Source organism: Sebastes umbrosus, chromosome 12 (assembly GCF_015220745.1).
Source record: "Sebastes umbrosus isolate fSebUmb1 chromosome 12, fSebUmb1.pri, whole genome shotgun sequence".
Classification (NCBI taxonomy): domain Eukaryota; kingdom Metazoa; phylum Chordata; class Actinopteri; order Perciformes; family Sebastidae; genus Sebastes; species Sebastes umbrosus.
Window position 1 is genome coordinate 22077538 of NC_051280.1, and position 13598 is coordinate 22091135.

General features: G+C 41.3%; 1 protein-coding gene across 2 annotated transcripts; it reads left to right on the plus strand.

Moving 5' to 3' along the window:
* The first annotated feature begins 798 nt into the window (after positions 1 to 798).
* On the plus strand, positions 799 to 13152 carry LOC119498025 (AP-2 complex subunit mu-A). 2 transcript variants are annotated; one of them, XM_037786491.1, is made up of 13 exons: positions 799 to 1019; positions 2674 to 2796; positions 7691 to 7956; positions 8184 to 8266; positions 8859 to 8864; positions 9042 to 9177; positions 9467 to 9611; positions 9932 to 9949; positions 10444 to 10566; positions 10870 to 11005; positions 11200 to 11297; positions 11516 to 11627; positions 11982 to 13152. In XM_037786491.1, the coding sequence occupies exons 2-13, from the start codon at positions 2723 to 2725 to the stop codon at positions 12114 to 12116; spliced, it is 1332 nt and encodes a 443-aa protein (XP_037642419.1). In that variant the 5' UTR covers positions 799 to 1019; positions 2674 to 2722; the 3' UTR covers positions 12117 to 13152. The 2 variants fall into 2 exon arrangements, with proteins under 2 accessions (XP_037642419.1, XP_037642420.1); XM_037786492.1 differs by lacking the exon at positions 9932 to 9949 and having other exon boundaries at positions 800 to 1019.
* Positions 13153 to 13598: the final 446 nt, after the last annotated feature.

Sequence of the window (13598 nt, forward strand, 5' to 3'; positions counted from 1 at the left end):
AGAGAGGTGATTTCATTCAACTTGGATAGAAAAAAGTGGACTCTGCAGGACAGAATAAAACAAAATAAAACCACCCACACAACCATTATGGTGAAAGGAAACACATATTTCTCTACAGGGTAAAATACTTTTCTTGCTCCCATTCACTGAAGGTGGTAATTTAAGAGCAGTTATGAATCAGAATCAGAATCGTGTTTATTGCCAGGTGTAAGAGGTATACACTAGGAATTTGCTTTGGTTTTGTTGGTGCAAATAATAATAATAATCATTTTATTTGTAGAGCACTTTTCAAGCACAAAGTGCTTTCCAAGGAAATTCACATCATGTAAAACAGAATACACTGAAATATAAATAATGAAATAAAAAACAATAGAATGGGGAAAATAAAGAAACAAGCATATACATATTCATACAGTTACATGCACATATATACACATCAGAACACAAGCATACAAAAGACTATAAATAAGCAGTATAATAACAAAAGAATAGATTAAAAACGTTAGAATAAAATAAGATTTTTTTTAAAAAATTCAACCAATATACAATATACAAAATAAGCTATAAACAAAAATAAACATGATATAAACAATATATGTGGAGCTAGAAAGGAATACCACTGTGTAACATTTAATTAAGCAGGTTGGATACTTGTTTTTGGGATATATATATATATTTTTTAGCCCACTGTGCGCCCTGTATAGTTCTCACAAACATGAACTACCATGAAACAAACAACTTGACCAGTAGCCCGTGCTGTAGCTTATCATAACAAGGCCTGGGTGCGGTTTACACATCGCTCCAGCCGCGCCTTTTCCTGTCACAACGGAACGGCTGTGCGTCAGGACGGCGGGTCAGCTGACAGCGACCGGAGGACCAGCAGCAGCGGGAGGAGGAGGAAGGAGCGGAAGAAGGAGCGGAATTAGCGGGTGTGTGTGAACCGAACTGGGAACCTACCGGATCCTGACACAACCTATCACCGAGGCCAAACGGGGGAGCGAAACACTGGTGGCGTTCGGGTGAGTTCACGGTTACACATTCCCCGTCAAAATGATCAAATGTAAGCCGATAACCGCGTCGCAAAGCCGGCGGAACTGTTAACATCCAGAGGGGGGAATGATGCTACATTAGCATTAGCATTAGCCGCCGCTTCAGCGTCAGCTAACGTCACCTAGCAGCGGCAAGCTAGTATGATAACGGGATAGAGAGCGGCTTTTCTCCTTAAAATAAAAACATTACAGCGTGTATTTTATGCAATTTATTAACGATTTGATGTCATTGGGGAAATAATAATGCTATAATTTAAAATTAATTTGTAATTAGTCGATAATTGAGTGTTTTTATGTTAAACGGTCGGATTTTCTTTTTCACCGGAAGTCCATTTAAAAATTGCCGCACCGCTTCGACGCTAGTTCGCCTGTAGCTCACCGCCCCGCACAGCTAGCCTGCTAAGCTAAATTAGCTACCTCTCTCACTCGAGTCTATTCTCCATCACTTTGATCTTAGCTTGAAGGTCAAGCCTCCATCAAATGGTGTAGTAGCCACTTAAATAGTGCTTTATGATGAAGTGTTACAAGCAAATAAGTCCCCTCCTCATCAGTCGAGGAACAAATATGAAAGATGTATGAATGTTAGGAAATGGCCCGAGAGAGAGCAGACATCTTGACTTCGGCCAATATAAAGGGGCGATTAAACTCAGCTCAGGTCTTGTGTGCACGGTTTGTTCGGTCACGACCCGGCTGGCATCGTGCATATGGGGAAAATGATTAATCTCATAGGTGTACTTGTGTTGAATACTGTGTGTTTTAAGTTATCTGGCCTCTCTGTCTTCGAGGAATTTCAAGCATGTCTTTCATCCTCTGGTTTCCAGAAGCTTCATTTCTTTGAATGAGAGCAAACTAGCTATGATTTGTTTCTCTAAGCCACAAGCAAGCAACGCTACAAGTCAAGTCAAATTGATTTCTATAGCACATTTAAAACAACATGAGCTGATCAAAGTGCTTTACAGACATAGGCAGAATAAAACAGGTCAACAGAGCAGACACAATCTCACACATCCACAGACAGACCAAGATAAAATCCATGAGTAAAAGACTGTTATAATGAGCATTATAAAAAAGGACAATTAGTAATCACAATTCAAGTACATTGTACTCCCTCTATATGAATTATGCTGCCTGTTAGGTTTTAATCTTGCTTCATGTTTATAAGTCTAACCAGATCACTGCACCTGGTAGTAAAAATGCAATCCCAGTAAGAGCAACAGATTTGTTTCCTGGGCTACTTGGTGGCATCCTGCCTCAAACTGGTGGCTGCTAATCTGCTGTTAATCTTACTTTGGAAGGAAACAAGGATTTGACTGTGGTGGTAGTAATGGAGTCTCTTCAGCCTATATTGGAGAGATTTTTTGATGTGTGTATACACATGCACGCAACAAACATGAGTCACCACAGTGGGGCAGCTGCAGGATATATTCAATTGGCAATAGAGTGATGTGTGTGTGTGAGAGAGAGAGGAAGAGAGGGAGAGAGACAGAGAAAGCGGATGTGAGGGACAAGTGCTTCCCTGTACTGTTGGTCACTCCCTCACTTTTCACTGCTTTCACTTCTCTCTATCACCCCCTTTTTTTTTCCTTTACCCTGTTTCCTGACTGCAATCTCTTGCTCTTCTCAGGCGGGGGTTTGGTTTCACCATGGCCAGTTGGGACTGAGAAGCAGCCACAATGATTGGAGGATTGTTCATCTACAACCACAAGGGGGAGGTCCTCATCTCCCGGGTCTACCGAGATGACATTGGGTACGTTTCACAGGAGCACTCCTAAATTTTGGGCTGACTTCATGTCAACAAGAGGCGTGATAAACCAGCAGAGGTGGACAGGTTGGGATTGATTCTGAAGGGATGAGAGAGGATTATGTCCCTCGTCCTGGCTAAGTAGTTTACATTTGTCTGTTGTGTTATCTCCTCTGAAATGTGTTTAAAAACATAGCTAAGCCAGGATTACATTAAGGACAATGTTACTTAGATAAAGAACACAATTTGGTATTATTAGAATAAATTGTAATTATTTACAAATACAAAAACTTGAAGAAATTATGCAATTATTCTCCCAATAAATAAATGATAAAACACAAGGGACTATAATCAAAACAACAACAATATAAAAGTAGTATTATGCTTAAATATTTTTCATTATCGTAAGTGGTAATGATGCGGTTCACTTTCACTCATGCTTATCAAACCACACCTTCAACTGCATGTAAAAGATTAAATGCAGCTGTGGGAAAAGCTCATCCAAATTGACCAGTGTTTATACAAGACACAAGTTATTTTTCTGTAATGAGATACTGATAGCAAGCACCCTTTTCCTCTCTGCAAAGAAAATAATTTTCCTAGGTTTGGCATGGAGGGATGGGGAATTAATAATGGTTGGAAAAACAACGTGTTAAAATGGTTTAAAAAGAATAGTTAGTGGCTCACTTTAAATGTGGAAGTAAAAAGAGACTTTAAACTAGCAACTAAACAGAGCAGAGACAGGAGCCTATACGAAGATGCTGAGGATCGAGTGTTGATGAAAAGGAAAATGTTCACGCCGCCTAAGATGGACAACTAAAAACATGGCAGTCATATCCAGTATAGACTGGGAGTAATAGGCTAAAAACGACTACTTCACATGTGTCAGATGAAAGGCTACATCCACATAGATCCAGGCCAGTATAATACGCTATATATTGTGAAGATCTGACTTGTATACTGTCTGTCTTTCTTCCTTTCCTCTTCCTTTATTTGTTTGTTTGTGACACATTGTTGATGTGATTCACTTGTGATAGACATACCAAGTCTCCATGCTTAACACCCAATAATCACTTTCTGTTTTGTGTAAACCCAGCCACATGTAGTGATTGAACTGAGGGCATACATCACTCCAGTCCAGTGCCTTGTAAATTTACACAGTGAGGGTTGGCAAGATACAGAGAGGGCACAAGGGTAGAAATTGATTTCCTAGTGTCAATTACGTGGGTACACCGCAGCAGTGCTGGGTCAGTAGGTTATTTTTTGTGTAGCCCCTTAAGGCATTTTTAAACATTTTATGTCTTGAACCGTTTTTGCTTTAGTTGTAGGGTTAGAGGAGTCAATGGATGAGGGCAGAAACAGAATAGTAAATGCTGCATCTAGAGCTGTTCAGTCTAACACGTTGCATCAGCAGACTGAGCCAGCGAGACGCCATTAAATAGCCTGTTTGAATTAGATCAATGCAAGGTCTGCAGGTTTGTGACATCCCTTTCATCTTTTGTCCCGTTTCTTGGCAGCAATCAGTAATGTCATTGTGGTTGCTTTATTTTTAATCATTGTCTAGCAGAAGCACAAATACCATATGGCTGCTTGCATGTCTACTACAGAATAGTGTACTACAAGGAAACCGAAATTGAATTCACGCCCTCATAACCTCAGTCAATTTTGCCAAAAGAAGCAAAACTGTCATTTTTTGAGACTTTCATTAAAGGGACTTTTTGTAACTTCTTACATGTATAAATCAATCTGGGTCGGTGTCCCATGCGTGTTGGCGTGCGGCTACGCCTTTCAGACTCAGACTCCAACACAAACTACACAGAAGCACCAAAACCGCAAAGTTCTATCTAGTGAAGCCCGTCTTGCAAAATTGTGTTGGCCGCGGACGGAGGATGCGGGGGAGACCGTAGCTTTGGTTTCCAGGGCTGGAGTCTCTGCTCTTCTGCCTGCCTGCCTTCACTCACAGCTCGCTCCATCTCACGTGCATGCGTGCACACTCCACACTGCAGAAGAGTTAGTTTAGCTCTGAGAATATCTAGTGAATGTACAGTGGACGTTTGTGCAGAAATAAATGCTGCAGCTCCTCCAGACCAACAGATGTTTCCCGTGTCTTGTGAAGTGACGGGGCTCCGCAGCGAGAAACGTTTTCGTCTCCGACCAGCTGCCGGTGTCTCCCCTGTTTCCTCTGGCCGCGGTCGGGAGGCTGAAGCAGGAAAAGCCAACAGTAGGATCAGCATTGATTCATAGAGAGACCTTCGTCTGGTCAGCTAACATTACTGCCAAGCAGGCGAAATATAGTGATATTGTGGTTTTAGCTGATGTGTGTCGCCTCATTGTTTTGACGGATGCTCGCTCACATTCAGGTAGCGCGTGCGCGGACAACAGGACGCTGACTTTCGTTGACTTAACGGCCACAGGTGTCGCTGTTACAACCAATTTCTGATTCTTACAAACAGTCCCTTTAAGACAACAGCTATAGAGTTTTCATATTATGTTCAGTAGAAAACCAGAAAATTCCACCGTGGTCCCGGCATCAGTTGCTTTTGGGTGATCCTCCCTGTTGCTGTGAGTAAACCAGACTTATCATGTTGCTGCAGTGTATGTGCTCTAATGTTGTGTTGACATCTATTGCAACAGAGCTTTTAGTTATAGATAGAAATTGATCCACTTGAAATAATTAAGCTCTTACGGAGTGATACAAATAATAAATATGCACCAGTTGCCATGCTGTTGTGACGACAACACACAGCATAGATTAAAGAGCAATATAGCGCTGCCGCTGTTCCCGACACATTCAGTTATGATGGCGTCATAATAAACACCATGTTACTCACTCTGTCTGTGTACATGATGCACGAAAATGTCTCTTGTGCATTTTTGTCTCTCTCCTCTACTTTTACTTCATCCTTTTTTCCCTCTCTATCCTCTGTATCACCATTTACCTCCATCTGTCCATCTTGGCCCCTGTAGGAATAGGTAAGAGATGCTCCAGCCTATCAAGCATGACCTCCTCCCCTCTCATGGCCACCGATCAATGATCCCCTGAAACCCCCTAACTGCATGCCCATTGATTCCACAGTGAACTTCCCGTTACTTCCTCTAAGCATGAGTCACCTGTCATGACATTACGGTGGTACATAGAAAAACCACCAGATATACTGAGATACAACAGACAAAGCCAACAAACTCAGCTGCTACCAGAGCCCTTCAATGAGTATTGATGCTCACAAACAGCTGTACCAGTGCCTAAGCATGTAGTCTGAGCATGGGATATGATGCTTAATTTAGTTCTCTCATCCTTTGATTGCTATTTCGCAAAAAAAATAGACTGTTTAGATAATTTTACATCAATTTTATGGGGTCTCATTTGTAGAAGTGGACCTTGAGTTAACTAATATCCACTGGAATCAACTGCGATTTTGGTTAAAATTGTTTTATTTTAATTTAAGGCTTAAACTGTATTTCATACATTTCAAAGAAAAATATGTATAATTTGTGGCTGATAGTTAATACTTATTAGTTGTGATATGAAAGCAGTTTAATGGACAAGGTAGACATCATGGCAGCCTCCTAGACTGATGTTATCGTACCTTAGTCCTCCATTCAAATAATCGCCGCATTGAATTCCTAACTTGCAAACGTAGATGTTGACATTTTGATGATTTGCAGACATGGTAGTTTTATCTTTAAAGGTCTTATTGATAACACTTTTATGTAGACGAATATTTAAAAAAAAAAAAAAACGTTCACAGAGCTTTTAAAAAGGTGCCGAATAAAAGTATGGCTTTTCCTGAAAAAATTCTGATTGTGAATTAATCATTTTAATAATTTTGGCGGGTCCAAAATGAACGTTTTGTTTATCTCTGTGGAAGATATGTGACGTTTGGTTACCACTGTTAACAAGGCATTGTGAGCCAAATAGTAAAGCGACGTTGGTATCACGTGATATCTCTAGGTCGTCATCAGTTACTGTGGGAAAAAAACGGATAAATGGCTGAGATTGACATTAAGTGCCTGGCAACGACTTGTTGTGAAGTGAATGCAATGGAACGGGGGAGGGAGAATGCAACATCTAGTGGCTGAATGTTATCAATAGTACCTTTTTTAAATATATGTAACATCAACCAAGAAGGCTGCCACCTATATGTCTGTAGTCCATTTGTTCTTCATGGTACCATTTAGAAATGGGAGCAAACAGTAAGAGAGTGGTTACATTTTTAACCTGCAGCCTTGGTTCTTTTACATTTTTAGATGAGATAATAGTATTGAATATTAGTAAGGTTGACATTTTGTCAGTTCTCAGTAGGATTTGGTATTCCTGTCAGAACGTGCTGCATCCTCTGCACTAAGCCTTGTTCTTTATAAATCCACATTAATCGGGGCTGCGTTCCCCCTAAAGCATTAAGATATACTTTAAGGTAAACATAACTGACTTTTCAGTATCAGAACTGAATTCAAATGTAGCCTGTTCAACTTTTTAAAATAAAGAAATAGTCCAACTTAAGATCAGATTTGGACCATGCAAGGTTAAAACATCTTTTTGTTCCCACGGAGTCCAGATAATTATGACGCTGTTGCCTGGGTGTCAACTTAAACTCTCAGAGCCTTCCCTCTCCCTCCTGGTAATTATCACCATTTACACAAAACAACACTCCTTTTCTCTGTCTAAATGCACCAGCTCTATTCCAGTTGGTTGGAAAATGTTTTTGCTCATTCCTTGTAATGGGTGGATACGCTGTTGAGGTCTGGATCTCAAACTCGCCAAATATTTTCACAGGATGTCACAGGGTGGGATAGTGTTAACAGCAGTCATGTAAAAGCCTGAAACAACTCTCTCAACTCCCAACTCAAATGTCTCTCTCTTTTTCCGTCTCTGTCTGTATTTCCCTCCTCCCGATCTCAGGCGCAACGCGGTGGATGCGTTCCGTGTGAACGTGATTCACGCCCGGCAGCAGGTTCGATCCCCGGTGACCAACATTGCCCGAACCAGTTTTTTCCACGTCAAGCGCTCCAACATCTGGTTGGCGGCCGTCACCAAGCAGAATGTCAACGCCGCCATGGTGTTCGAGTTCCTGTACAAGATGTGCGACGTCATGACGGCCTACTTCGGCAAGATCAGCGAGGAGAACATCAAGAACAACTTTGTGCTTATCTACGAGCTGCTGGACGGTAAAAGACCGTTGTCAATAGCATTATCCAAAATCTAATGGGATGATCTGAGAACTGGGCAGCTCTGGAGCATATAGGAGCTAATTTGTGTTTGTCTTCCCAGTGAAAGTTGTATTAATATAATGTCTCATTCCGTCAACACTAGTTCTTTCCACCGCTACGTGTCCTAGTTTTTTATCTTGCACATCTTATCTCTTACTGACGGTTATCTGCTTGTGTTCACACAGAGATCCTGGACTTTGGATACCCCCAGAACTCAGAGACTGGAGCTCTGAAGACCTTCATCACCCAGCAGGGCATTAAGGGACAGGTCAGTAAGACAAGTTTAGTCTCATACTAAAACCGCCATGAAGGTTGTAATGTTCAGTTTATGTTTAAACTGTTTTAGAGTGGCCGTTGATTCAACTTTATGGTCATTTTAACGGCTGTAGTTTGTGGTGCTGTTGGATTGTATCGCATTATACTGAGATTTATGTACCCTATTTATATCAGTGACTTAATATTAGAAACGGTATAATCCAGGACCTGGAGAATCACAAGTGATAGACGGGTGATAAATGGAATGTTTTATGGGGATGTGCCGAGCATTGATCTGGATAAAGCTGATCAAGACATTTTTATTGGAGTGGTGTCAATGATATCAAGCAATAACTGACAGTGTGATGTAATGATATCCACACTGACAGTGAGTTAGAGTGACACTAGTGTCTCTGTGGACACAAAACATTATAGGAGGCATTTAGAAGAAAGCTATAATGCCTGTATTTTTGCAGAACTATTTAACTTTATTGAATCATTATCTAAATTGAGCCTGTAATAAAATTGCTCTGACATTGTAGCTTATTTTGTGTTTTTCTCTCCTTGTTCCCCTCAATCATGATCTTGGACACTTCATAATTCAGCACCAGGTAATACAACATACGCAGGAAATTCATTTAATCCATGTATGGAATCGTGTCACATTTGTTTTCCTCCCTCCCCCGGTAGTGCTAATGATCCCTTTTCATCACCCCCCCTCTCATTCGTCAGTTTGTCAGCCTTCTTCTTTTGTCGGTAGTGATACAGTTTCTCTCCCCGTCTCCCAGACAAAAGAGGAGCAGTCTCAGATCACCAGCCAGGTGACGGGGCAGATCGGCTGGCGGCGCGAAGGCATCAAGTATCGCCGCAATGAGCTCTTCCTCGACGTGCTGGAGAGCGTCAACCTGCTCATGTCACCACAAGGTCTGTTGATATGGATTCTCCAGCCTGGGTGGGGACTGTTGGTTTACAGTTTCAGCTACAGATGAAGAGAAATTCATTCTTAACACAGTTATGAATAATTCAAAATCCAGGCCTTTTTTTTGCTTTGTGCTCAAAAACACGACTCATGAAAACAGATGTTGTTGTTAAGTTGTGAAAGTGAGAGTTTTTTTTAGCAGAATTGCCGTCCCCAAAACAACAAAGTACAGAAAAAATATGATTTGTAGACTGGCCAGTTTCAGACTGTCCCATTATTTCCCACCCTGTCCAGGCCAGGTCCTGAGCGCCCACGTGTCGGGCCGAGTAGTGATGAAGAGCTACCTGAGCGGGATGCCAGAGTGCAAATTCGGCATGAACGACAAGATCGTCATCGACAAGCAGGGCAAGGGAGCAGCATCTGATGACGCGGGGAAGAGGTGAGCGACGGCAAAATTGAATATCTGAAATCAAGCATATTTTGATAAGTGAGGCTGAAAATCCTTTTAGATAATCAGTGTCTTTGAGAATGGTGCTTTTCTATGATTTCTATCTTGAAAAACCCTGACAAGGAAAATTCACTGTTGAGTCAAAAATGTTAAGAAGACCACCTTGTCTGTTAGCCCCGTGTCTGTGTTATGAGTGTTGTCTTGCTGTTTGCAACAAGACAGGCTTTACAATTTATTTTTTTATTTTTCTTTCCTTTGGATGCATCTCTCCTTTCTTTCCCTCTCTTTCTTTTCTATGTGCTGTACCTCAGTGATTTAGGGGGAGGAAGGTACTGTACTGACAAGTCACCTCACCTTCTGCCACCTCAATACACACACACACACACACACACACACACTCACACACACTCACACACACTTGTCTTGTCTAAGCCCTTCAGTATATTAAGAACCATCTCATGCTCTGTTGCTGCACACCACTCAATACAAATCAAACACGCCTTGTTAACTCTTCAGTGGTTGTTTCTCTATTTTGTGGAATGGCTGGTTTGTTTTTATTACCCCACCTAACATCTAACAGGGATTTGTGTTATTGCACAATAGTGTCATTAACCTCCACCGGGTGTTTATGTCTTGATACTAGCAGTTGTGTCCCTGTGTGTACTTCTTTTTTTTAATTATTATTATGGACATTAATTGAGGGAGAGTAATAGATTTATCTTTTGGGGAATTGGTGTCATAATTATTAGATATAATTATTAATAAGTGAACTAATGTTCTTTTGTCTCCTGTGTGTGTGTTTATGATGTGTTCTGTCTCCCAGCAGTGGGAAGCAGTCCATAGCCATCGACGACTGCACCTTCCACCAGTGTGTGCGCCTCAGTAAGTTCGACTCGGAGCGTAGCATCAGCTTCATCCCCCCCGACGGAGAGTATGAGCTCATGAGGTCAGTCAATGGATTTCTGAAATCTTTTTAAACCTTTTTTTGTTTATTATTAAGCTGTCCAGAAAAGCGTGGGAGGTCACAGGGCATGAGTGAAACTTATGCCAACTATATTAAAAGCATATAACATATGCTAGTTTGTGGCAACATGGTCCATTTTTATCTTTATATACATTGTTTGTTTGGAGAAATGAATGAGAAAAAGCATGGATGGACACTGAAACAACTTAAGGAAATCCTTGTTTATGCTTTAAAGCAACATCATTTTGTAACATGAACCATTTTTCTCCTCCCCCCTTCTCGCAGGTACCGCACCACTAAAGACATCATCCTGCCGTTCCGAGTTATCCCTCTGGTCAGGGAGGTTGGCCGCACTAAACTGGAGGTTAAGGTGGTCATCAAGTCCAACTTCAAGCCCTCGTTGCTGGCCCAGAAGATCGAGGTGAGCTCTTATCAAAGTCAAGATGCAGCGCACACACAGATCCAAGATCCAAATTTATAAATTGGTCATTTTTCCTCACAGATCAAACATGAGCAAATACACTCAGAGACTCTTTGGAACCGTTCTGAATCTATGTGTATGACTTTGGATTGCTGTAATATTAAAAGTTTTGCTCTTCATTATCATCTCCTCAGGTGCGTATCCCAACGCCGCTCAACACCAGCGGCGTGCAGGTGATTTGTATGAAGGGAAAAGCCAAGTACAAGGCCAGTGAGAACGCCATTGTCTGGAAGTGAGTAGTAGCTCTGTCCGTGTATATACATGAGATACAACCGATGAGATACAATATGCTCTCTGTGTCAAGTTAATGATTAACAGCTTCTGTTTATTTAACCTCGCACACGTTAAACCCTTTTTTAAACTTATTTATTCTTGTGAAGGTTTTAAAATTGGGTTCCTTGTTGCTGAAACCTGTACGAAACTTACAAAGTTCACTGTGTGTTTGTGTAGGATCAAACGCATGGCTGGGATGAAGGAGTCTCAGATCAGCGCTGAGATCGAGCTGCTGCCGACCAACGATAAGAAGAAATGGGCCAGGCCTCCCATCTCTATGAACTTTGAGGTCAGAACGCTTTAATAGTTTACAGTTTCTACCTTATTCTCAGTCACACAGGAAGTTTGTTGAATCAGTTTTTCCTAATTAGGCTTTACTGCTTGATTTAAATGTGATATAATATTCTGTTTGCTAAATGTACAGCTGAACTTTGTACAACCAAACAAATGGACTATGGATTAATGTGACCACAGTATCAGTCATGCAAATCACAAACCTGCTTAGTGTCACCTCATATACACACACTTCCTGCTCAGAGCTCGCTTGACTGTCACACCCACAGTAAGAAACAAACAACCCGTGTGGCATACAGCTCCCAGCATGCCCATACTCGTCTTAACATCCCTCTCCTCGTCTCCGCAGGTTCCTTTCGCTCCCTCCGGTCTGAAGGTGCGCTACTTGAAAGTGTTCGAGTCCAAGCTCAACTACAGTGACCACGACGTCATCAAATGGGTGCGGTACATCGGCCGCTCCGGCATCTACGAAACGCGCTGCTAAAGTTCAACCCGCTCCAGGCAGCGAACTGACCACTTCTCCTCCCATCTATAAGATTTTTTTCTTCTGCCCCTTCCTACTTTGTCTCTCTCTCTCCTCCCCCCTCAACCCTTATAGCTTCTCTCATACACCCCCCACCCACCTCCACCCTCACCCATTCCTAACTAGGTGTTGGAGATTGAATTTACATCGTTTAAAAAAAAAAAAAAGAAAAGTAAATATGATATAATGCACAGATATATGCAAAATGTGAACCATTGTATCGTATATATCTCGTAGTGATGAGTAAACCTGTAAACCAACTGGTGTTCCGAAAAAGAAAAAGAGGGCGTGTGATGCAGATGGGGACCAGGGGGAGAGGACTGTCTTTAATTGGGTGCTCTCTTGTGTTTATTCAGTGTTATTATTCCACTATCTACTCTCCAGTTACGTTAGAAGGCCCACAATTCCTAGAGGTAATCCCTGGTGAGATGATTTGTAGCTGTTGTGGTTTAAATGAATCCTGATATTGTTCCTGTAAATTAACTTCTGTCTCAGTAGAGTCTACCCTTCAAATTCAAGATGTTTGATTCTGTATTGTGGACTGATTGATATTTGATCTGTGTTTTTTTTTTTTTGGTCATTTGAATCAAAGGTCTCAATTCAAAGTCTCTTATGGGTATTTCGAGAAGAGAAGGAATTGATAGTGACCGAGCTGTTTTTGTACATCCTGGAATTTCTTTCCCTTGCTATTTTTCCACTATTAGTTTTACCAGCATCCAGCGAGTAAAGTTAAAGCAGAGGGGAATATTGCAGTTTCAAGGTCTGAACATCAAACCGATAAGCTTGTTTGTGTCCCAAATTCCCTGTTTCTGAAGCACCGAGATCAACTTTGTCACACTAATTTGATTCAGAGGTGCTTTTTGGGGAAATCTGGCTGTGGGAGTGTGTCTGCAGTGAGGTGAGATCTCCCCCTGGTGTTTGCCTCATCACTGTCTGCTTCTTCATGTTTGTAGCCCTGGTGACCGTTCTGTCCAATAAAATCTGACTATGTAACCAACCCCGCCTATCCTCTCTGTGTGTTTTTGGTCTTAACTCTATTGTATCAAATGCATGGTTTCCTTTTGTCTGAAATGAGGGAGGGGTGGTGTAGGAACAATGGATTTGGGGTGATATTGGTTGCAGCATGCAGCTCTGGTTAGTCCAGTTTTCATCCTGTTCAATCATTTGACCGTTATATTGGCTAAAAAGCCTTTTTATTTTTCACATTTTAAAAGGAAACAAAGCTGACATAAACTGGCTGTGAAGGAATAAACTCAGAATATATATACTGGATCCAGAGAAACCTTCAACAGTTTCCAAAGTTATGCTAATGTTCAGGTTCATACTTTTTATGTATTTCCACTAGAAAATGTTTACATGCTGTAATGTTAAAAAAACAACCTTTGTTTTCCTCAAACTGTCTGCCTAAATATGCCTGTATTTATCCTGTTTGAAACATTCGTT

What these genes read in the sequence shown, in the direction of transcription:
- LOC119498025 (XM_037786491.1), top strand. Translation starts at nt 2,723, where the DNA reads ATGATTGGAGGATTGTTCATCTACAACCACAAGGGGGAGGTCCTCATC. An exon ending in TATCTACGAGCTGCTGGACG is followed by an intron (nt 7,957 to 8,183) that starts GTAAAAGACCGT and finishes GTGTTCACACAG; the next exon opens with AGATCCTGGACTTTGGATAC. An exon ending in GAGAACGCCATTGTCTGGAA is followed by an intron (nt 11,298 to 11,515) that starts GTGAGTAGTAGC and finishes GTGTTTGTGTAG; the next exon opens with GATCAAACGCATGGCTGGGA.